Below are 24,561 nucleotides of genomic sequence, written 5' to 3'. Positions count from 1 at the left end.
ATGGTATCGTTACCATCAAATAATACTCTTAAACATTGTAGGTTTCTGCAAAATGTTATTTCCAGTGGAAGTGAGTTTAATTGAAAATTTTCAAAACCAGCCAATTTGTTCTAGAACTTTTAACAATACATTGTATTGTGACTCATAGTTACAGTGGCTTATGTGACTTAATGACTGTCTGATACATTTTAAATTATTACTAAAACTCAATACATAGAGAACTTTGATAATAATCAAGGACACCTCTTGAAAACAGTTAAATTTGAAATCAAATTACTTACCAGCGGGCAAAGACATGAGCAACAGCTAGGTGATGAAAAAATTTCGTTAATATGTTGTTTAATTGCGACGAGGCAGCCAACAGGACTTGAGAGGGTGAAATTTATATGTTACACAAGATAGGTTTAGAAAGGTGACCAGATTAGTCACCAATGGCAGTTAGTTATAAGATAAAAGGCTCCAAAGTTAATTGTTGTGAAAGAAATGAACAAATAACAAATTAAAAACAAGCATTTTATCTCTTTTCTTTAAAAATTCATTTACAATTATCTATATACAGTAAGTACAGTTTAAACTGCAACCAAACCCAAATAAAAGGTCATGCAGACAGAAGCAAATCAGGCCTGTAAACTTTCTTTTACGACATGCAGAAGCACATCGAAATTTATTGTTGGATCATAATCTTTGGGAAGGGGTATTTCTTCTCCTTCAGCAGGTTTCACAACTTCAAACTGCACCCAACGGTACTCAGAACATTTACGAGCTCCAGGACAACTCTGAATTAAATTTTGAACCGTTGGATGAGAGAGTCCAAAAAATTTCGCTCCTTGTCCTTCACTGCAAACTACTTCTTTGCCACTAAAAGAAAAGTACTTCTTTTAACATATAGGGTGAAATTGGGAAGTTTTACAACTGGCCAGTTGTAAAACTTCCCAATCCGATAAATATGGGTTCGATAAGTATGAGAACGGTAAAATATCATGAGAAACATGCCTCAGATCTAAAATCTAAATACAGAAGTGAAATATTTTCAAAAGTAAAAAAATGCATTAAATGATATCAAATTTGAACCTCATTAACCTCAAAATCGCGAATTTTATTGCATACTTGAATTCACGAGAAAAAAAGCACCTCTAACTTGATTTCAAGATTTTTTAGTTTCAGTTCAACAGAAAATTAAAATGGAAAACAAATTATTTAAAATTGAGACATCTTGAGAAATATTCATCACACTAAAAAAAATGAAAACATACATGTTTGATAATTTGATGAAAACTTATAAAATTACATTAAACTCACCATACCTAGCGGACCCATTCCTATAGGGGTGAGGTTGGGGGGGGGGGTAAAGTTTAGTTTCAATAAAAGCATAATTTAGAAAATATTTCATAGATGTAGTTTTTGATTTCTGATATGATGAGAATTTCTCATGATATTTGACATTTTACAAACTTGTTGGTCACCCTGTATAGTTATTAATAAGAAAGAGAAATATTGCCAAAAAAGGTGATAATGTGTGGGGAAGTAATAATTGAAAGTGAGGCTAATTGAGAAAGTAAATCTGGTAAACAGAAAGCAGATGAAAGAATCGATTGTTCGTCAACGAACATTATTCTGAATATGATGTAAAAGCCTGAAAACTAATGTGCATACCACATCTAGAACAATTCAGTAACATTTTCAAACACATTTGAATAAAATTAATTTTTTTTTTATGTTTGCATTCATCGTATACATAATAATGAAAATAATAAAAAAATAACAATGATAGGTGCATAAAATATCAAAAATAATTTTTCAGGAAAAAAAAAAAAATAAAGCAAAAAATATTTGTATTCAAATTGCTACTTAATATGCATAGGTGATTCACAATCAGCCAATTTTATTACCAGCGTAAAAGTAGACTTCCTATTTTACAGTGTAATAAGGAAAGTTAAAAAATTTTGACTAATGCACTGGAAAATATGGTCACACTAGGTAATCTAAAAAAAAAATTAAAAAAGGGTATCTTAATAATAGTTATTTATTTACCAGGCTATGCATTTAGATTATTTTGCAGCAAAGAAAACATATTGGATGAGTAATTTCAATGGAGAACATTAAAGTTTGATAGTAATTGATCAACGTAAATTAAACATACCAGACTGCATTTATAGTTCTTAAAAGAGCACTGTGAACTTCATTAGGGGAACTACCAATTAGAGATCTACCCGGATCATCCTCTGGAGTTATTTCAAACTAAAATAAAAAGAAAAAAAATACATATTTTTTTAAAAATTTTGTAAAAGTATTAGTTAAGATTTGAAATGATTTCTTTTTTATAAACTTTAAGGAATTGAAATTTTAAAACACAAATTGTTAAAAAAAATAAATAAATAAAAAACTTTTTAAAATAGGTACATAAATGTGTACTACTTATAGAAGTATAATTTGATACTCTAATGAATTAATATTGGCTTTTAATCTTGATGATAAAAACAGTGTAATTCTTTCGAAAGTTAAGTAAAAAATGACAAAATATAGAATCATGATGTATATGATAAGAACTTTAATATAGTGTGAGATCTCAAATGTTTTATATTCCTGCACTGAAATTAAATTTTGCTCAAACTGTAAAGTATTGTTGCAAATACACTCAAATAATTAACAGTTGGTGATAGAGTACATCACTAAGTTGGTGACTATTGGTATGATAAACAAGAAATAGTTTCTTCCCTTCATTATACTTCAATATAAATCACTTAATAAAATATATCTGAATTACATTTATAAATATAGTTAGTAATAACATAACCAGTTAATTATTTCCATTTTTGGCGGCAAAATAGTTTAAACTGTGAGATCCAAAACATGTGAAATAATTGTAGCCTTTAATTTTTTTTCTTCTTTTATTTCTATTCTAGATTTTGATTTTAGTTTTGTCAAAATTGTATAAATAGCATATATTGTATATAATTGTACAAAATAGTATAAAAATACTTCAACTTTTAATATTCTGTCTATCCGTATTAATATTTTTGATTTTATACATAACTTATATGCATAATCAGAAAAACACACAACTTATACAAAATAAAAAAAAAAAAACAGTAATATAGAGGTATCACTTTAGATTAAAAGATTTTTAAGTGATTTTCTATATTTTATAATTCTTTTTATTTTATGTTTTTCTAATTTATTTCTTTTTCCTTCATCTCTTTCATATATAAATTTTTTTATGAATAATTACTTATAATTAATTAGAATCACAAGTAAACAAAAGAAATATACGTATTCCTTCAAATCGCAAATGAACATCATTAAAGAACTACGTTTTAAAAATTCAATGCTTTGTATATTCAATAAATTTTTTTAGCACAATTGGAATATTATTATCTGTATCTAAGTCTAAAATTTATTAATAAATTTTTTCTTCAAGGAAAAAAAAGATACATACTCGAGGTCCGTATGGACTATCAGTTATAGTACACTGATATAAACATTGAACTAGAGGATTTTTTAAACTTGCATAAGTACGAGAACTACAAAAGCCGATGGGATAGATGCATTGCTCTGAATGATACCCAGGTCTATCAGTTACAATCTGTAAAAAAAATGCAGAAACAATTTAATGCTAACTCTAAAAAATTTGTGTTACACGTATTCCACACACTGCATGAATAATACATTTTGATGTAATTAAGCATGCAAATTAAAATTTTTAAAAGACTGCCCATTTTATATTTTTACCCTTAATTTCTTTATTAATTTCTTTTACACTTCAGGAGAGAGTTGAGTAATCCTTGATTATGTGGAAATTAATTCAGCTTTTTAGCATACAAACTCAGAATTACATTATACTAGTCAAGAAGAAGGATCTACCACACTGGCATGTTGTTGTTAATTTATTCAGGTGTTCGTGTAGATTCTACTATTTTTTACTATGTGAGTTCTATAATGTTCTCCTTCTTTGAAGATATCCTTATTTATGGGACATTAGAGTTAAAAATAAATATTTTAGTCCAGCTTACATTTCCTAAAGAGTCATACCCTAAAAAACAATAAGGAGTTCATCAAATAGTAGCTATGTTCAGCTTTGTTTTGATAACCTTAGACCAAGTACTAGATAGATGTATGTCAGTGCAGAGTCCATATCCTACATTCAAGGGAGAATAAAAGTTTTTTACGAGTCCTAGGACAAAACTTACTGTGGGTCCCTTTTTCAAAGCAAGAAAAGCCTATTCGTCATTGAACAGCCAACCCAATTTTTGGGTTTACGACTACTAATGTTCAACTATGTAGCCTTGTAATTTTGAACCCAATCCAGAAGACAAGGGAACTCTTGGATCAAGTATTGTGAGAAATTTGCCTTTGTGGAGGACTGTTTGATGGAAGTAACCTGCATTTGCGTTACATGGGGAGGAAGATCACAAGAACCTCCCACAATTAGCCTCACGGCAAGGGGGTTCTAACCCATGATCCGTCTACCACTGAGGATATTTCACGTCAGCACTGTGGTTGGTGCAAGCCGGATGTGGAAATCGTATCGACCAGCCATCGCTGGGATCGAAACCCGGTTCACCTCATTGGAAGGCAAACGCTCTATCTCCTGAGCCATCGCGGCTCTATTTTTATATTTTGTAGAATTTTTGAAGATCTTTTATATAAAAACGCAGTTTTAATATAGATATAATGAAATTCTTCGCAATTAAAAAAAAGTAATCAGCACTATGTTTCATGAAAGAAATTTCTATCAAGATCTCAGCAGTCTCGGGCATCAGGAAAAAAATGTCACTCACTCTCCCATTTTTGAGTATGGCATTGACGATATTACAAGTAAATTATCTGCATTATTTTAAATTGTCATACAAAATAGAAATGCCTGCTTTTTTAAAAATTTTTTTTACTGAAATTCTAGTGTTTCTAAATTTTCCATAGAATTAGCATGTGTACCCGATTTTACCCCTTAGTGGGGTAAGACCAGGTGACTTGAAATTTTCTAGAAGAAAAAAAAACTATTTATAAAAAAAAGAAGCACATTCATGACTTTTCAGGAATGCTATATTGCATGCAACTAAACAATGAATATCTTGATTAAATCTGACAGTTTCTAGGTCAAGCAGTTCAGCTTTAACAAGCTGTCAAATCTTAGCTACCTGATATTACCATACTTTCCCCTAAATACAAAATCTTAAACATTTAGAAGTTAAGATTGTTCAAAATTTTTACTCTCTTTACACATTTATATATAATATGTTTAAATATTTGTTCAATCATGTTGAAATAAATAGCTGGATGTTTTTATTTTCAGAAAAAATTATTTAAAAAAAAATCAGGTAAAAACAACTTCCCTGTTATGATAAATAAAATGATAACTTAGTGATCACTAAATTTACATAGATTACATGCAAATAATCTTTTCTTAAATCAGCAAAATAGAGCAATTAAATTTTAAATATTTAAGCACTGCCTGTGAGCAACAGTATGACAACACAATCTGGCTAAAAAATAAAATTAAATTATAGGTAAAAACAAAGCATTTCATTTTTATATAAATAAAATTTTTTTTTAAAAATAAGAATCAAAATAAAATATTTAAAACAATGCTGATAAAACAAACTTACTACTCCCAAACTGTGTATTGTCAAAGGTCCTAAAATAATAGGAAATATAGGACGCCCAGCAGCATCTAAAGGTATTTGCATTATAATCCGTTTATCAGCTGCAGCTTTCTTCTTTTTAGGTCTAGGTTTTGCACCTTGTTCTACAAAAAATAAGCAATTAATTTATTATTGAATGCAAACAAACAGTAAATAATTTAAGTATTTTTGCAGATCAAAACTATTAGACACTTTCTAATGTTATTTACATAGGGACACAACTTTTCTTCCAAGTATGGATATGAAAGATTTTATCAACAAAGATTTCAGAAATGGTGTGCTTATGCAAATCATGTTGAAATTGTAAGAAACTGGTAACACCATATAACTAAATATAGTTTGTTATGTAAAAGTGATAAAACATACAGTCATATAAAATAGAGTTTCTAAAGAAATTTAAAAGCATTTTTACAATGCATTTGAACTACAGTAGACTCTCAAAAATTTACAAACCTAAAACCCACCATCTTCCAAAATCTGCAATGACTGATAAATTGGTGATTAAAATTTAAACATGAAAACAAGATTCTAACGTTAAAAATTTAATTTTATAGTAAAAAAAAAAACACTGACTGGTAAACTGGTGGTTAAAATTTAAACTGGTCAATAAAATTTAATTATAAAAAAATGACTCTAATGCTTAAAAATTTACTTTTATATTAAAAAAAAAAAGAAATATTACTTTGTGCATTTTAAACCATTGTTTTATTTTTAACAAATAAAAATCACGTTTGTACAGGTCTATACATTTATAAATGACCCCAATGCATTTATATGGGCACAGAAAAGGCAAGTTAGTTTAATAGTTGCGGCTGGGATACAAGACAGGGTCCACACATATAGACTAATTCAGTCTCATTCTTCAACTATCTGATATATTTAAAGAAACCTAGAAAAAGGATTAAAATATTTAATAATCAAAAACAAATTGTTATCAATTAAAAAGGCCCAGTGAAAATAAAAACACATAAAGAATCTAAAATTTGCTAATTTCTAGAACCAACAGATCATCTGGTTCAATGTAATGCAGAATTTAGACAGTCTACTGGATATTAGTACTCTTTTTTTAAAGTCGATTGATAAGGCCTCTTCCCCTCTTTTATAATATATATAAAATTTTGTAGCCAAAAATGTATGTAAAAATAAAGATTAAAAATTATAAAAAATATTGAATAATTATAGTAAATTAATAAGTAGTTTAAGGTAATAATAAGCAAAATTACCTTAAACATTTATGATAAGCAAGAAATAACTAACCTATATATTTGGAGAAAAAAAATTTCAGGCTTTTAAAAGTGGATATTTCTTAAATGCTTTAACTAATAGAAGCAATTTAGAAATAACACTAACTGCACATTTAACCAACATAAAGGAAAAAAATTGATATACCATAAAGAGCTAAGTATTTAAAACACTTAATAGTCTTTAATATTTAATTTAAAAGGAAACGCCTGTGAAGAGTAAAAGAAAATAACAAATTTCCCTAAGAAATTACCAGCATTTTTAGGTGGTGGTCGTTTTTTAGTAGGGTTCTTTTTCTTTGGTTGATCAGCAGCATCACCATTCATATTCTTAGCCAAAGTTGATGTAACATTATTCACACCCATAGAAGTATTAGTTTGAGCTGAACCATCTTTTGATGATTGAAAACTTTGAAATTTTTTCAATAGAAACCTTAAAGACAAGAATATATTATGTAACATAATTTCTGATATGTTGAAGAGAACATAAAAACAAACAGCAACATAATCAGTACATTGTCACTTTTTTATACAAGTGAATTTTTCAAATCTATCTGTGTAAACTTATAAGATGACCACATCAGTACAATAATCAACAATAGTATAACATCAGCATAATGTTGTTTGAAGCAATCAGAGCCTACGTTAACTATTCGCCACTGCACGAACATTGCATAGCCAATTAGAATTATATTAAGTATAGATAATATAAGCAATAAGAGAGATTACATAAGTAAATTTTCGTTCTGTTTTTTTAATACAGTTATTACTATTGATTTTGACATAGCTTTTAAAATCCGATATTTTTAATATGATATTATATACTACAACAACTGAATTTCAAAATGAAAACACGCATTTAGTACCCCCTTTTTGTAGAGTCCGATGAAAGTGATTTCGCCGTCTTTCTCTTTTTTCGGTAGTTACTGCTACGGATTTCAAGTTTTTTTTTAATTATTATTTTTTTTAAAAAAATCTGATGCAATGATGACTTATAAAATGCAAAAAAGGAAATAATTAGTGTATTCCCCCCCCCCTACAAAATGCAGGAATATTACATATAATATTAGGAAAAAAAATTATATATTCAATTCAAAAACTTTTTTTATTTGATTCAAATTTTTTTGTTTTGAAGTTTAAATTTTTGTTACTTTAAATTCGTAACATGTATGTTTGTTATTTTTAAAAGTATCCAGCAGAAAGATATTAGTATTTGAGAGGTATGTTGCAGAAAGCCTGAAAAAATTCTGTCACAGGGATTGTAACACAGTTTGATAAATTATTGTATCTCTATCATACGAAAGTAGGATAATAATTATGGCGGTAAGAAGTCACATTTTTGGTGGGTAGTGGAGGTAGCCTCATATTATTATTAAGCATATTTTTTGCCGCATCGGGTACATTTTAATTCGTTACGAAGGTGGGAAATTTATCTCAGGAAAATAAATAAAATCATTTAAGCAAAATTTATTTATTATCTTTGTAAATCTTATTATAAAGAATATAGCCATAGTTTTAAAATTATAAAATAGATAAAGGATCATGAGAATTAGTATAATGCTGCAACTGAAATATTTTTGTGGTTAGAGAAATAAAGAATATTTATATTTTGATGTCCGATTTAGTCGCGACTGTGAATTAATGAGGTTTACATTTGCATTTAAATAAAATGTTAGCCGTGGCATTGATTATTAAAAAAATAAAAAAATATTTATATTAACTTTTTATAAAATGTAATAAACATTAAATAATTGGTGCAATATTAATTAAATTCAATTAAGAATGTTTCAAAAAATAAATTTAAGAAATTTTAAAAGCTAGGAAATAAGTAATGCTTATTATGGCATCATAGTTTATGTGAGGTTAAATAAAGAAAAATTATTTCAATCGTAATTATACATATATATATATATATATATATATTTTAAAATTCAATTAGTTTTTATAACTGCTTCATAATCCAAGATCTTCAATTTTGTGTGGTACTATCATAGATTATCATAGATTATATAATCATAGATAGAATCATATAATCATAGATTAAAAATTACTTAAACATAAAAAAAACTTTTTTAAAAATAAATAAATAAAGTTTCAACCTTAATAGCATACATTTTAAAGTTACAAAACTGCAATAGATTACAATAAAGGCATGATATAACGAAAGTATTTACTTCCGCTCTTCTTTTGCTACAGCTAATTTTTCTTGCATTTTAGCCACTTCATCACAAAGAGCAGCATTTTCCTAATATTAATGAGAAAAAAAATTTAACATTCAGATAATTCAAATCAATGTATTAAATAATAATCATCATTATAAACAAAATATAAATATGTATTTTAGGGTAACGAATAACAAAAATAAATTTTATTTAAAAACAAAATATTATTATAGAAGTTGCATAAATTTAACATAAAAAAGAGAAGACTAGAAAATTATATAACAATAAGTGACTTTATGAAGCATTTTACATCATAAGTAATTTAAAGTTGCATAATCAATCGAGATAATTTAAAACCAATCTGTCCATACAGAAGCATTGACTAATATCAGAATATGACTTAAAGCTTCTAAATCTGACAGATAAGATCTAAATCTGACAAAAATAAAAATTAATTAAGATTGTTTGTAAAAGGTGAATTTTAGTGAAATTGTGAGAAATCTACTCATATTTTTGTGAAAATGAGTGAATTAGTGAGAAAATTCTCCGAAATGAGTAAGCTTAGATATTTAATAAAATCTGATTCTGTATAAAATCTGCAACTGATTCTGTGAATTTGAAAAAAATAGGATCTTAATTTTTCACAAAAACCAGTGGTTTACTCAGTCATTTTGTGAAAGTTCAGTTTTTATAAAAATTCTATTCACAATTAAAGTCCTGATTTTATGATATACATATACAAAACCATGTCTTTTAAAGAGTGCTAGTTTAAAAATTACAATAGAAAGATATGGCTGACTCTGTCATTTAAAAGACAAGTTTGTGAAGTGTTTATTTTTATAGTAAAACATTTTGTAAAAGGTAGTTAACAGACACAAATTTCTTTTAAAATGATCCCAAAAGCTAACATGAATCATTAGCACCATAAATAATCACAGTTGGATTATTTGATTTCTTATAATCATCACAGAGAAGGTTTATTTAAACGAAATTACTCTAATTTTTTATAACTGTCATATGCTAGGATATATTTATAGTTATTTAAGTAATATAAATATAAATTGAGACTCTGAATTACTTACAAAGATAAAAGCTTTGACAGACTTTTTTAATTTTTTATACTTTTCTCGATAGACGTCATTATTAATCCGTTCTGCTCGCTTTTCATTTATTGTAGGCTTATTAGAGTTAAAAAAAGGTGAAACGTTGCTTTCTTGCTCTGAAGATGAAGGAATAACGACATTTCGTCCTAAATGAGGACTATCACCAGTAGACACAAATTCATTAAAAAGATCAGGATCCATTATTATACTAAAATTAACTGAAACATTATGGTTGAACTTGTGTGCTTAGGACCAGACAAAAGAGATTATCAGATTTAAATAAAGAATGTCAATCTAGAACATTATGATAAAAAAAAGAATGGGGGATATTTGGATTTAAAATAATATTTTGAGGAATGAAATAAATTTTTCCCAGAAGAAATCTATGCTTTACAGAATCAGCGTCGATCCCAAGCAATTGTTTGTTTTTGTTTACTATTTCGATTGATAGAAAAATTGATTTTTTAAAATCATCAACCAAACAATAAAGAGTCTTGTTTTACTTCACTTCACAATTTTTTGCAATGAATATCAATTGAAATATTTGTATATTTCAGATTGGCATCAAAACAATAGAATGATTCCGTAGTTTGTTTTGAAAACTGTCAAGTCCTCATGAACTCTTTCTCCGAGTACTTCATAAGTTAATAAATTATTAGATTAAAAATTATGATCATGGAAATCGAAAGTAGTGAAACAGTAGTAACTGAACTTAGCGGAAGGAAAAAGAAGAAGTTATTCGTAAAATTAAGAACTCAAGTAAATTACAATAATTAATAAATTGCAATAATTATAATAAGTTCATAATTTTTGTTTTCGTTGTGATAATTAATTTTCAAAATATGTTTCTATTTTTAAAATTTAACGCATGATTGTCTTCTACAATTTCATTAAATAACTTTTGTTCGCTTATTTATTTTTACAAAATAGCCTTTTTTTATTTAAAGTTTTGATGGTATTTAAATATCTGTTCTAATGAAATATTGTTAACAGAATTATTTAGTTTTGCTATATTAAACTAAAATTATTTTTATTCTTTAAAATTTCCTTTTTTTAAAACTACAATAGTTTTGAAAAGTAATAATTTATACTTAACTCTTCAGTATCAGTAGGTCCTATAATAAAAATAGTTACATTGACATAAAGCTTATGTCTATTAGCCTATAATAATTTTTTTTTTAATATTGGATATCACTTATGTTTTTCAGATGGAGTTTTATTTTAGTGATTCAAATTTGGCAAAAGACAAATTTTTATACAATCTTATAAGCCAGGATGAAGATGGCTGTAAGTTATTTACTATTTATATTTTTTTAATATTAAATTTAGATTATATCTAATTGTTTGCATTTATTAAAAACTGTAGTTTTTGTACTGAAAAATGTCGAAATTTCGAAGCTCTTATATCTTACATATACCAATTATTAACCAAATCTAAAATGATTGGTAATCTAGTGTTCATTCTAGACCTTAAAAAGGGCAGGGTGCTAGAAACTGGAAAGTGCACTATTTCCCCTCATAAAAAAAGGTATTTATCACAATAAAGGATTTTGGTCCGAAATATTTGCATAGGGTTTTTAACACCCAAAATATACTAAGTTCTTTATTTTAAAATTAAAAAAAAAATTCCTTATTTTAAATAGAATTAATTTAGAATAATTATAATTTTTCAATGCAATTTTAACATTCTATAAATTGGTTTTAAAGTAAGCGTAATTCTGGAATCTTGAAAAAAATGCATGTCGTAATGATAATGTATTAAGAATATTACGATTTGAAAATGATATTGAAATGAATGCGAAAAATGATTAGTAATTGTAAATCAAACGTTTTTCATTTATCTGCAACTCTTGCAACTATTGTTTCAGTATAGATTTCTTACATGTTTATTGTTTTGTTGGCTGTTTTGCTTACTTATGTATCAAATAGCTCAAACAATATTTTATAATATTGGTAACAAAAAGTTTTATTATTAAAAAGTAAAATTTTTATTAAAAATCATTTCCAAGAGAATTGACATTACAAATGCAAATGATTTTCTTTTATAAAAAAAAAGTTAAATTTCAGTGCTGGAAATGCACTATATGCACTGCCAAATAAATATTATGAAAATTTACTAAAATTCCTACTGAATTTAACTTACTTACTGAATTTAGCGTTTTATGGTGGTTAATTGTTAGATTGTCAGCTAGATAAATAATTTCTATTGTTTCAACTTTCAGATGTTGATTTAGAAGTATTTAAATCCTTCAATAAAATAAAGGCTTTGTCAGAAGATATGCATGTTTTAGCTGCATCTTTGTCAAAATCCTCCATTCTGGAAGTAAGTTAACCAAATAAAAGTTTCCTTAATTTATCTTTTTGCTTTTTTGTTAAATTATAATTTTTTGTCATGACAGACTCAATGCTGCCAGAACACACTCTAGGACTCAAGAAGCGCTATGGGTGACATACACCTCATGATGTGATAGAGCTGCTTTCAGGGGTGTGTTAAGGGTTTTAGCAGCCCTGGGCGAAACATTGAGACATTTATTCATGGTTAATAAAAGTCCTGTTTTGTTTAACTATGAACAATAGAGTCTTGATTGTTCGAGTTATCTTTAAATCTGAGCTAGCGAAAAAAAATCAGTCTTGCCTCTAAACAGTGACCAACACACACAACAAGTGGATTGATTACTATGATTTGTTTTTTTTGACGATTAAACAATTACTATGGCTGGATATTGAAAAACAAATTTGTGTATGGGTGTGTACTGAACATATTTGTGTACTGAAACATCTGAACAGTGTGTTTAAACGAAAAACATTAGACAATTAATTTAAAGTATATAATGAACCTGATGCAGTAATAATAATGAATATTGTAACTTGGTATAATGCAATAAATGTACCCCGAACATCTAATGTAAATACATTTTCTTTAAATATAATATATTTCTCAATTAAATACTGAAATTTAAAAACGACTTTGTTTATATTTATTAAAATATTTTTTAAATTAAAGTTTGAGGAAGCCTTGGTCCCATCCACCTCGATTTATTGAGACTCTACAGTGGATATTAAACATTGTTTTTTGTTAATAAATAGTTTAGTAATATTATTATTTAATTATTGCAACTTAATTACTGAATAAATTAAATCAGTTAATATATTTTTTTTTTATCAAACTAAAAGCATTAATGTATTGCAAAGGCAGATAACCATATTGTCAAATGAAACGAGAATTAAGAACAGTACATTTAAAAAAAGAAAAGTTTTTCTTTACAGAACAATTTGTCACTTTTTATTAGCAAGTAAATACCCTAACTATATATTTGATATATTTAAAATTACTTCTATTGAAAAAAATGTGTATAAAATTTAATGGGTATAACTGAAAACTATTTAATGATAATAAAACATCAAATTATTTTATTTACCACATTGAGCACGTTAAAATATGAAATGAATAATGAAAAATTATAAATTAAAAGTTACATTTTTATCTACATTTGAGCTCTTGAATGAAAAAAAAAGATATTTCATTTCTGAATTTATTTATTGCTTAATTATGTGAATAAAACATTTATTATCAATGAAATTTAATAGGGTTTATTATGACAGCCATAAGTATAATACATTAGATAATACAACATTGTATAAATAATATTTTTTCGATAAATCCATTATTCAATCTTTCCTGCTTTTTATTTTTCTTCATATTTTCCGTAGCAGCTCTTAGGGATTTCCCTTCACACACACACGCTTACAAATTGTCAGTAGTTGAAATTTTTAATACAATTAGTTTCTATGGCATGAAAGTTGACGAAAAGTTTCATATCGTCATTTTTCAAAATTACACTCCTGGTATAAAGGAACGTTAACTGAAATACAATTAGACACATTTGGAAATGTAATTTAGAATAACTCATTTGGGGCCAAAAAGTAGTAAAAATATATTCAAGATTTAGCAAATGTGTAGAAAACTTGTAATATAACTATTAATCAGTCCTGAATTTTTGTCGAACCTGAGCAGTTGCCACTTCCTAAGTACGGCCCTGGCCGCTTTACAAACAAACCGTGTGTTACATGTTTATATTTTGTGGTTGATTACCTTGACTTTCTCTTATTATACTGGAAATAAAGTAATGTATTGAATAGTTTATTTTCGGGTTATTATCACCTTATTTTGATGAATAAGAATACTTCATATTTATTTGCGAATGAGTGAGAGAAAACCTTTTCATGAATTATTTGTTTTTATGTCCACTGTTATATTATTTTTAAAAGTGATCCATAATTTTCCATTTTAGTTGAATGAAAATAAATCCAGAGTGAGACGCAGGACATCAATTCAAATGTCCAAGGATTTTGATGCCTGCACTCTCTATGTAGAGGGATTACCACATTACGCAGATCTCAAGTGGATCAAAAATGTCTTTGATCATTTTGGTACAGTGGAGTATATAAATATTCCTCGCTTTAATGTTTCTCACAAAATAAAAGGTTTTGCATTTATAGAGTTTAGCAACCCAGAAAGTGTTAAGAAAGCTTGTCAGGTAAAGTGTTCTGTATAGTGTAAAATAAAATTTTCACCTTATTTTGATTTATTTATTGACTGTCACGAACAATATAGTAGAACCTCGATTATCTGAAACCTTTATAACTAGGAGTATGTCAAAAAATTGAAATTTTCAGATACTGATCATCGGAGAATTTTTTGAAGTCGCTCTTTTATGTCTATAAACATCAAACTATGGGTAAAATTAAGTAGTGATTAAAGTTTGATTAAAAAGCAATGCGTGTGTTGTATTTTTTTAATCATAATTAATAATACAATATCATGAAAAAAATTCTATATTTTTGTTTTCTTTTTGTCATTTTCAAGCAAAAAGTTTTGAAACCATTTAACCAATTCAGTTAATATGTCTTTTGATTTACCCGAATTATAGTCCTACTAACACATTTTATTTATCACAAAATCAAGATTGTCTGATACAGATAATCGGAAAATTTTTTCAAGTTGATTTAGGTTTATGAACAACAAACTAAGGGTAAAGTTACTGAAATTAAGTAGTGATTAAAATTAATAAAAAGCAATGCTTGTGTTTTTTTATTGAATCATAATGAATGATGCAATATTGTGAAAAAAAATTATCATTTTTGCTTTCTGTGTAATTGTCATTTTCTATCAACCAGATTTTGAGTTTGGTGTCACAACAAAATATAGGAAACATCGGCTTCTTCACATTTTTTAAACCGTTTAACACATTTAGTAAACATATCTTTTGATTTACTTGAGTTATAATTCTTCTAACACATTATATTCATCATTGTTGGAATTATTAGATTCAGGTGTTATTTCATTTTCAAGAAACACTACAGATACCCATCCCTTATATAGTAACTTAACCTATCTAAGAAATCATCTTTAAGAAATCATCATTATTTTCTCGGCTGGGATTTCGTATGTCAATTTAAAAAAAAAATTGGCGCATTATAGTTTCCTGTTGTGGTCTTTGGCAATGAGGAGACAAATGCACTAGCAAAGTAGGCCTTGTTTTTACCACATCATTTCCGCTTCCCTTTTAGAAACTATAAATCATTGATCAAGACCATATCTAAGGATATTAGGAAACCCCACTATACTGAATTTGGTACCCCAAAAAAGTATGTTGACCAACCATTATTATCTCCAGCAGCATCTCAATATAATCTGTGTAACAACTTTTGTCTCAAGACTTCTCAGTGTGGATGGATCTATGAATGGACAGCCTCTCTTAATTTCCCTCAAATAAAAAGATGTTGACAGTGGAGATACTTCTCCTTTGATACTTTGTATTTATATTGCCCAGCATATGACCCAAACAGGGTGTAGGATTAAAAAAATTTTAAAAAAAATCATTTTTTCATGCACCTTTTCCCTTTTAGGATTTATTTTATAGTTTTTTTTTTAAATTCTTTGCAAAGTTTTTTAAAACTACTCCAGGTTTTAGCTAAATTGAAAAGTGCATCTGTTACTTTTTTTAACTGTTTCTTCTGAACCAAACTCACTGGCACAACAGCCCATGGAGTGCTATGACATACCATGCCCATTATAGTTTTCTCGACCTTCAGATTTGGGGCAGGAAAAAATGTTCCGGTTGGGTGGTCTGCCAAATGTGGAATCCTTAGTGTTTAGTCCCCAAGCATGATTGGTACTCATTTTACTGATCTAATGAAGGAGTGAAAAGCTGAGACAACCTTGCCCAGTCCAAGAATAGAACCATAGATCTGTGGTATGATAAAATGTCCATCAAATGTTTTTAACCCTCCAAGCATTGAGCCCCTGGGTAAAATTGTACTAAACTTTTTCTACTAAGTACTGTTTTCCCCTTTGAGTAACCTGGAGAAACAGATTTTTGGATTCAGAAAAATCTCCACCTGATAGTTCGGCAAAAGTCGGAACGAACGTTGAGAAGGTTAATGCTTTTCACATGATCAGGCATCGGATAATCGGGGTTCTACTGTAGTTACACATTGTATTGTTCCTTTTTTTAATTTTAAATATGTATTATTTTAGTTTTACAAGAACTCAACAGATTTGGAGAATGGTTCTAGCAAAAAAGAGAGCTCTGATTTAAAAGAAAGTATGTTTGATAAGGAACTTATTTACTTATTGTTTAAAAATTTAAAGAAAAAAAGATTATGTAAACTAACATGTTAAAAATCTTTTTTTTTTTTTTTACTTTTGTACCAAGGAAAAACTATTTTGAATAACTTGAAATGTATTGACACAGTTTATACTCCAGCATTTAACAGCTTTTTAGTTCAGACATGAAATTGTTCTTAGAATTTCACTTTTTCTGTATTTTTATTTATTTTTTAATCTTTTTTATCACTTTTTGATTTATTGTTACATTAGCTTTTAAGTTTAAATTTACCAAGCTGCCACAAAATTTTCTATTGAACCAATTTTGAAAATGTTTAAGACTAATCACTTAAAATTTTAAATTTAAAGATTGATAAAGATTTAGGTCAGGAGCCAGTAATTTTAGTTACTTAATGTTGCTTATTAGGGAATCAAATTTATGATTCAAATTTATGAAGTTAAATGTTTCATCAATTAAATTAACTTTCGGTGGTTTTTTTTTCTATCTATGTTGTTTATATTACTTTATTGTTTTATTTGTGTTTTGAATTGTCTGAATATTTTCATTTTGTTTTAATTTGTTAATTTTATTCATAAGAAGTCTCTGAAGAAGTTAAGCCCACAGCTGAAGTTACAAACAAACGGAAACTTGAAGATAATGAGGACAGTGGTGTAACATTAAAGAAACCAAAGATAGATGAAGAAAATTTAAAAACTCTTGAAAGTGACATTAAAAACAAACAAGCAGGAGATGAAAAAATTAACGAAGATAATTCAAGCCAAGACTCTTCTAAATTACAAGAAAATAACATTTCTGCACAAGTAAGGATAATTTGTTAGTTTCAAAAGCATTTGTTAATTTTGATCTGTGGAACAAATTTTTAAGCATACAACTTGTAAATTGTTTTTCATCATTATTCATTTATAGTTAGTCATTTCTTTTTGTAATAGAAAAAAAAAAACTCTTTTGAGACATTATCACTGCATGCAATTCACATATGCGATCGCATGTAAATGCAATTTGCGCAATTATAAGCAGTTTGTCTTACCTGTAGTGTAACATAAGCAAACATACAATCAGTGTTTTTCTTTTGTGGGATATCTATGTTTTAAAAATTACAGTTTTTTTCACATAATATTAGGCTCATACTTAGAAAGATATGAAAAAATCTTCTTGAGTGCTGTAATCTTTTTTCAAATTGTTTTAAATTTTGTAATATTGTTTTTTTTTCAGGAGTCTACTGTTGAAGAGCCATCCAGTAAATCAAAGAAAAAGAGATCCCATTCTAAAAAAAATCATAATCGTCATGAACGACCTACCTTACGAGTGATGTCTAAGTAATTTATATTTTATAAATTATTTTAACTGTGGTTTAATACCAGCCTCCTTACTATGCAAATGTTTATGTTTTTTTTTTCTTCCAAGATAGGAGTTGGAAGAAATTTACTCCTTTTATGTATGTGAAAATTTCCTGAACTATTAAAAATAATTTTAAAATCTCTAATTTAAATGGGAATTATTTGAGACATACTTAGAGAAGATTAAAAAAAAAAACTTTTAGTTTCCACATCTATGTTTTGATTGAATTAAATATCATTGTTGAACAAATTGTATTCTTTAGGAAAAATACTCTTACCTCTTATAGCAGATTTTGAAATGCAGTGCAGTTTCAAGTAATCATTGCAGACAATAAGTTATCTTCTTTATTAGTCAACATATATAAAAATCACAATCATCGCCACACTTATAAATTCAAAAAATATTATACAATCTGATCATCAGGCAGTCCTTTCTTCTTTTTGTTTTAAAATGAACATTACTTTTCTAAATTAAGAAATATTTTATGCCGGTCAGACTGAAGAGCTATGGGATTTGCCAGAATTCCAAGTCCTCAAGCCGCAATTTTTAAATCTCAAGTAATTAATAGAGAAATAATATTGCCAAAAAGAAACCAACCTTGCGTTTTTGGCATTAAATGATAAAAATTAATCACTGAAACAGACCGTTAGAATTAATATATCCCAGTAACCGAAACATTTTGGCTGAAATAAAGCAGCTTAAAGAAAGTAAGTTTTAAAATAGATTTTGATACATAGTTTAATAACCTTGAATAATAAATTATTATGTGATTCAGCTGAATAAAAAAAGTTATTTGGGACATTTTTTGAGAAATGAAAAGTTAGTAATGATCACATTTGCTCTTGATGAAATTGAGTAAAAATTAATTAATGATGACTAATTAAATATGAAAAATAAATTTTATGAAAAAGAAAATATTACATTACTAAGTAATATATAATGTCTATAACAGTACAACAGTAATAAATTTGGGATGATGAGTAACTTGTTTGTATTTTAATGTCTAATATTTAGAAGTTTATTTGAATAAGAATATGTAATAATAAAAAAAAAACTTCATATTTGAATTACAGGATTAAGGTTGTCTTGAGTTGCCTGATAAAAAGTATTTTGTCATGATATTAAGCTTTTTGCTTGATATTCCTGACTTTAGTTCTTCAGAGCCAATTTTTTACAAATGCAAATACTTAATAAAAAATTTGTACTTTTTAAATTTGAATTCTATTCATTTTAAATTATAATGCTAATAAAAACCTCAAATATTTTAATTGATACTGTTTTTTTATTGCAATAATTATGTAAATATTTGTTATGTATTTTTCTGAGACTGTTATGAGTTATTTAATAATCATTAATAAAATTATGTTGGGAACAGTTAAGACTTTTTGTTCTAAACAAAGTATTACTGAAATAAAAAATAGACTTTATTATTTTATTTTGGCCATAGAGCTTGTCTTTATTATACTTAAGTATAGCAAATCATACTTCTTTTCAGTTTGTTATTTGACCTTTTTAAATGTAATCTGGTTATGGTGTACTATTACAAAAAATGCTCAGGTTTTTTTCTAAATATTTTGAAAAGTGTCCCGATTTTCCTTCAGCCCTTCATGAGGCCTGATATTTTTTGGGTTAATTTGTTGATACGTGACATTTTATATTTTTAGGTCTGAATGGAAAGCATACCGTAACAAATATTTAGATTTGCAAAGAACAACAATGTCTTATCTAAAAAAGCAAATTCTTTTAGAATGCCAAGAGATGAGAGAACAAGAAACTGAACCTATACCCAAAAAAGAGTTAAAATTCCAACCAGGAGTTATACTAAAAATCTTATTAGCAAATCCCATTGAAAATTCAACTGAAATGAAAGTAGGTATAAAAATTATAAATTACTGTCATGTTTAAAATTTTAATAGTTTTTAAACTGTAAATGATCTTATGGAAATATGTTATATTCTATGCCAGTGGTTGGCAAGCTTAGTAGTCAACTGAACTAATTATCAACAGTGATTAAAATATCATGTGAGAGCAACATTTTTTAAACTTAAATTATATTAGTGAGCATGTTCTTATTCACTTAATTAGGTCAGTGTTTCTCTTGTCAGGACATTTGCCCTGAAACAGTACAGTGGCTGGTTATCAATATGTCAATAAAAAAAATCTTTCTAGAATCAGCATAAAAGCAATTTGAACGGGATACATCAAATAATGTAACAATGAACCGTTGTGTCAAAATATCAAGATTTTTAGTTTCTGTATAATTGGCTGTGTGTATTGGAGTCAGCTAAATGTTTAGAATCTCCAATGATTTAATGTACAATTAAATTATATTGTACAAATTCATGTAATGTTACGAAAAGCAATAATAATTAAGTATTTTTGATAATGTTGTGTGTAAGTTGTTAGAAAATATTTAACTTTCTATTAAAATCTAAGGTACAATTTTCTTATTTTTGTATTTTACCCCTAAGTAAACCTTTGTAAAACCAAATCAGCTGAATTGTTACATATAATTTTTGCTATTATGGACGAAGACCGTAACACAAAAAGAGTTTTCAATGCCAGACTAGCTGGCACATGAAAAAGAGGAAGGCCGAAATTTGGGATGGATAGATTATCTAGAAAAAAACCTTGAGAAGGTCAAGGCTCACCCTGGACTGTTGGGCCATTGATGACGATGATGAAGGTCAGGTCAGAAATTAAAAGAAGTTTTCTGAATATTTTGAAACCTTATTGTTAATAAAAATGGTAACTAATCCAAGCCACCACTCCCATTAATAATATTAAATGAAGAAAATAGTGAATTAGATGAAGTCATGCAAAGAATTGAAGATAAAGAGCCCACAGTTTGTCCTAAAAAGATTTTCAAAAACAAAAAAGTAATAAAGATTCACTACAAGAACAACAATGATAAGCAAAATGCGGAGAAAACATTAACAGATTTGAATATAAAACATAAAGAAGCAAGACAAAGAAAATGGCATTTGATTTTGCTAGGTGTCCCTGCATATTTTAATAATGAAAAAATTAAAGAACATTTAAATGATATTGCAGGTATGAATTTAGATGAAGAAGATATTGAAGTTCTTAAGAGAAAATCCCAAAAGTACAACAACAACTTAGTCGACGTTAATATTAAACTCCATGCAAAACAAGCTTTAAATCTGCTAAAGAAAAAATACACATACATGGGCATCCGACGGGTCGTAATCAATAGACGAGCAATCATACTAAGATGCCATAATTGCCAAGCATTGGGTCATCACCAACACAACTGTGAACAAGATACAACATGTGCCAACTGCGGAAATAACCATAATACCGAAAATTGCGATGCCAACGAAGATTTCTGTATAAACTGTGATTTTAATAATCACAGATATAATACTAACTATTTACCTAATCACTGTGCCTCTGACGTAAGCTGTCCATCTTATAAATGGGCACTAAATGAGGAAATTAAGAGACTCAATATTTCTCCAGTTACAACACAAGAACCTAACCTACAGAATAAGTTTAATCAACTATATTAAATAAAACAAAGAAGAAGAAGAAGAAATTAGAACCTTTTTTACTCATTTGCAACTCTTTCTGATGAATCAACAAATCACAAATTATAATATTCCAATAATTGATAAAATATCAAGAAACACTATTAATCAACATGCAATACAGCAGCACTCAACAGTCATCCTACAAGCAAACCTTAGAAAATCCAGGCCACCAACAAGTCTACTTAATATAGCATATAAATGCTTCAAGCCAAACTTCATAATCACACAAGAACCTCACATCCAGAACAATACCATTACAGGAATACCAGCAAACTGGAAAAAATGGTCGAACAACATGAAATCTGGAATTATACACACAGGAGGTCCAGATAACCCAACATTAATTATGACAACGAATAACACCGTTTCCATAAAAACTAGAATTAATCAAGAAATAATTGTATTAATTTCAGCATACTCCTCACCTACAGAAGATATCATGATAACACTCAAAGAATTAGAACAGCAAATAAACAAAATAAAAAATATTCAATTTTACATAATAGCGGATCTAAATAGTCACAATAAAAATTGGGGCTACTCACATAACAATGGTAGAGGGAACAAAGTGCAAGATTTTATCACAGCAAGAAATCTCTTTTTACTCAATAAGCCTGACGATCCTCCAACTTTTGAAAACGGAACCTACATAGGATGGCCTGATTTAATGATCACCTCTTCAATACATCTTGCGAACATTTCAAACAGAACTGTACTTGAAAATGAAACTTTAAGTGATCATCGCTGGATTAACCTAATAATCGATAATTCAACAGAATATATTACCTTAAAGCGTTATAAAACCAATTATGGAGGTTTTACTAAATTTAAAAAACATTTAAGACCACTTCTCCCCACAATAAAACACTGCATATGTTCATCACAAAATAAAGATACTCTTGATACTGCAACGGATAACCTAATCAACACAATCATTGTTGCCTGCAATAAATCACTTAAAACAAAAAGCCATACGTTTGAACCCAAATTATCATGGTGGACTCAAAGCTTACAAATAAAGAAAAAAGAATTAAGAGCAATTAGAAAAAGATTACAAAGAACGCAAGAAACAGAAGATAAACAAAATATTACTAAACTATATAATAAAAAGAAAGCAGTATATTTCAAGGAAATTAAGAAAAACAAAATTAACTCGTGGAGAACTTTTTGCACAAACATGACCAAACCATTTGATAAGGCATACAAAGTAACTTTTAAAAATGGAGAGTATCCAACTAATTTAGTTGAGCAAGATGACATTGCATCATCCAAAAACAATGCTCTAAATATCCTACAAAAAATTTATAAAACAACTGAACAAAAAATTAATACGATACACAGCAATAACTCAAACAAAGACAAAATGTTCACACAAGAAGAACTAAATAGAGCTATAGCAACTCTACCGAAAAAGAAAGCTCCCGGAGTGGATGGAATAGACAATGAAATTCTAACAGTAGTTCACCAAACAGACGAAGAACTTTTCCTGTGCTTAGCCAACTCGTGTCTGCGTATAGGTTATTTTCCAAAAGCTCTTAAAGTAGGAAATCTGATTCTTTTCCTTAAAAAAGGAAAAGACAAACACAACATATTGAACTATAGACCTATTACACTTCTCCCTACAATTGGGAAATTAATAGAAAAATTAGTGACATCAAGGTTGATGTTTCACCTAGAGACAAACAGCCTACTAAGTGACAGACAATTTGGTTTCAGAAAAGGTAAATCAGTGGATGATCTTCTAATACAACTTTTTAGATACATAAAGAAACATAAAAATAAAGAAAAACATATGCTGCTACTCTCAGTAGACATTAAAGGAGCCTTTGACCATCTAAGGCATAATGATATACTTAATAGCCTTAATAATAAAAATTGTCCAAGTAACATCTTTAACATTTTTAAAAGCTTATTAACAGATAGACGAATTATGCTTCATACAGATGAAGGTATAGCTTCAATATCACAAACCATAGGAACTCCTCAGGGCTCGTGCAGTGGTCCTACCTCTTGGATTATCTTTGCTGATGAACCGTTACAATTCAACTGGACGGAGGCTACGCAAAACCTAAAACACCCCACAGAAGCAGACGTCCAACAATTCGCTTTTGCAGATGACTTCAGCTTCGTCATAACAGCTAAGACAGAATCAGATCTTGGCATCATAGTGACAAATACATTAAATATCTTAAACAGCTGGGCCACTATGCATGGTCTTGAAATCTCAAAAGAGAAAACTACATACATTTTGATTAAGAGCAAACTAGTAAACGGCCCTGTAATAAAGCTAAACAACACGAAAATAAAAAGATCCACTTCAGTAAATCTTTTAGGTCTTATAATTGATGAACAGATTAACTGGTCAGAACATATAACAACACAAGGAAATAAAGCATCTGCAAAACTTCAAGCAATCCAAAGAATAGCAGGAAGATCTTGGGGAATTAAAAGAGAGCATAGGCTAATTTTATATAAGGCATGTATAGTCAGAATGTTAGCACACGGTGCATCAATTTGGTGCTCAGAACCACAGCAATACTTAAAAGACAAGATTGACTCAGTACAAAGGAAGTTCCTACTAAATATAACAGGCGCATATAGGACAACTCCAACAAAAGCACTACAAGTTATCCTGGGTCTACCCCCTCTTCATCTAACATTGCAGCAAGAAGCAATTAGAATTAACTTGTTAAAAGATTCCTTTCACACAATTCTGATAGACGATTTAATTATAAGCAATAAAAAAATAGATACAAAAATCAACCTCCAGACAATTCATCCTGCAGACTTTAACTTAAATACAACGGGCAATATCCAAATAAAACAAAAAACTGATAAAAATAGAAGAATTAATATCTACACAGATGGCTCGAAGATGGAGGCAGGAACAGG

General features: G+C 28.2%; 2 protein-coding genes across 3 annotated transcripts in view; one reads left to right on the top strand and one right to left on the bottom strand.

The window, feature by feature from the left end:
• Positions 1 to 499: 499 nt before the first annotated feature.
• Positions 500 to 10,386, bottom strand: LOC107436379 (transforming growth factor beta regulator 1). The gene is made up of 7 exons (XM_016048077.4): positions 10,125 to 10,386; positions 9,055 to 9,125; positions 7,135 to 7,313; positions 5,604 to 5,743; positions 3,437 to 3,583; positions 2,141 to 2,238; positions 500 to 858 (listed from the first exon to the last, which is right to left on the bottom strand). Exons 1-7 carry the CDS (start codon positions 10,344 to 10,346, stop codon positions 618 to 620), a joined length of 1,098 nt encoding a protein of 365 aa, XP_015903563.1. The 5' UTR covers positions 10,347 to 10,386; the 3' UTR covers positions 500 to 617.
• Positions 10,387 to 10,697: 311 nt separating this feature from the next.
• Larp7 (La related protein 7) overlaps positions 10,698 to 24,561 on the top strand; it is a 23,514-nt gene continuing 9,650 nt past the window's right edge. Inside the window, exons 1-8 of one of the 2 annotated variants that reach the window (XM_016048075.4) lie at positions 10,698 to 10,904; positions 11,354 to 11,432; positions 12,368 to 12,468; positions 14,438 to 14,683; positions 16,687 to 16,753; positions 17,357 to 17,577; positions 17,990 to 18,093; positions 19,780 to 19,984. In XM_016048075.4, the coding sequence (XP_015903561.1) occupies positions 10,815 to 10,904; positions 11,354 to 11,432; positions 12,368 to 12,468; positions 14,438 to 14,683; positions 16,687 to 16,753; positions 17,357 to 17,577; positions 17,990 to 18,093; positions 19,780 to 19,984 (1,113 nt within the window). In that variant the 5' untranslated portion in view covers positions 10,698 to 10,814. Of the gene's footprint in view, positions 10,905 to 11,353; positions 11,433 to 12,367; positions 12,469 to 14,437; positions 14,684 to 16,686; positions 16,754 to 17,353; positions 17,578 to 17,989; positions 18,094 to 19,779; positions 19,985 to 24,561 lie in introns of both variants that reach the window. The other variant, XM_016048074.4, reaches the window with a different exon arrangement.

The sequence above is a fragment of the Parasteatoda tepidariorum genome, chromosome 4 (genome assembly GCF_982258835.1).
Source record: "Parasteatoda tepidariorum strain Cologne lab strain chromosome 4, Ptep-v5.0, whole genome shotgun sequence".
Taxonomy (NCBI): domain Eukaryota; kingdom Metazoa; phylum Arthropoda; class Arachnida; order Araneae; family Theridiidae; genus Parasteatoda; species Parasteatoda tepidariorum.
Note: the sequence above shows the minus strand (reverse complement) of the source record. Positions and strands in the feature narration are given on the sequence as shown.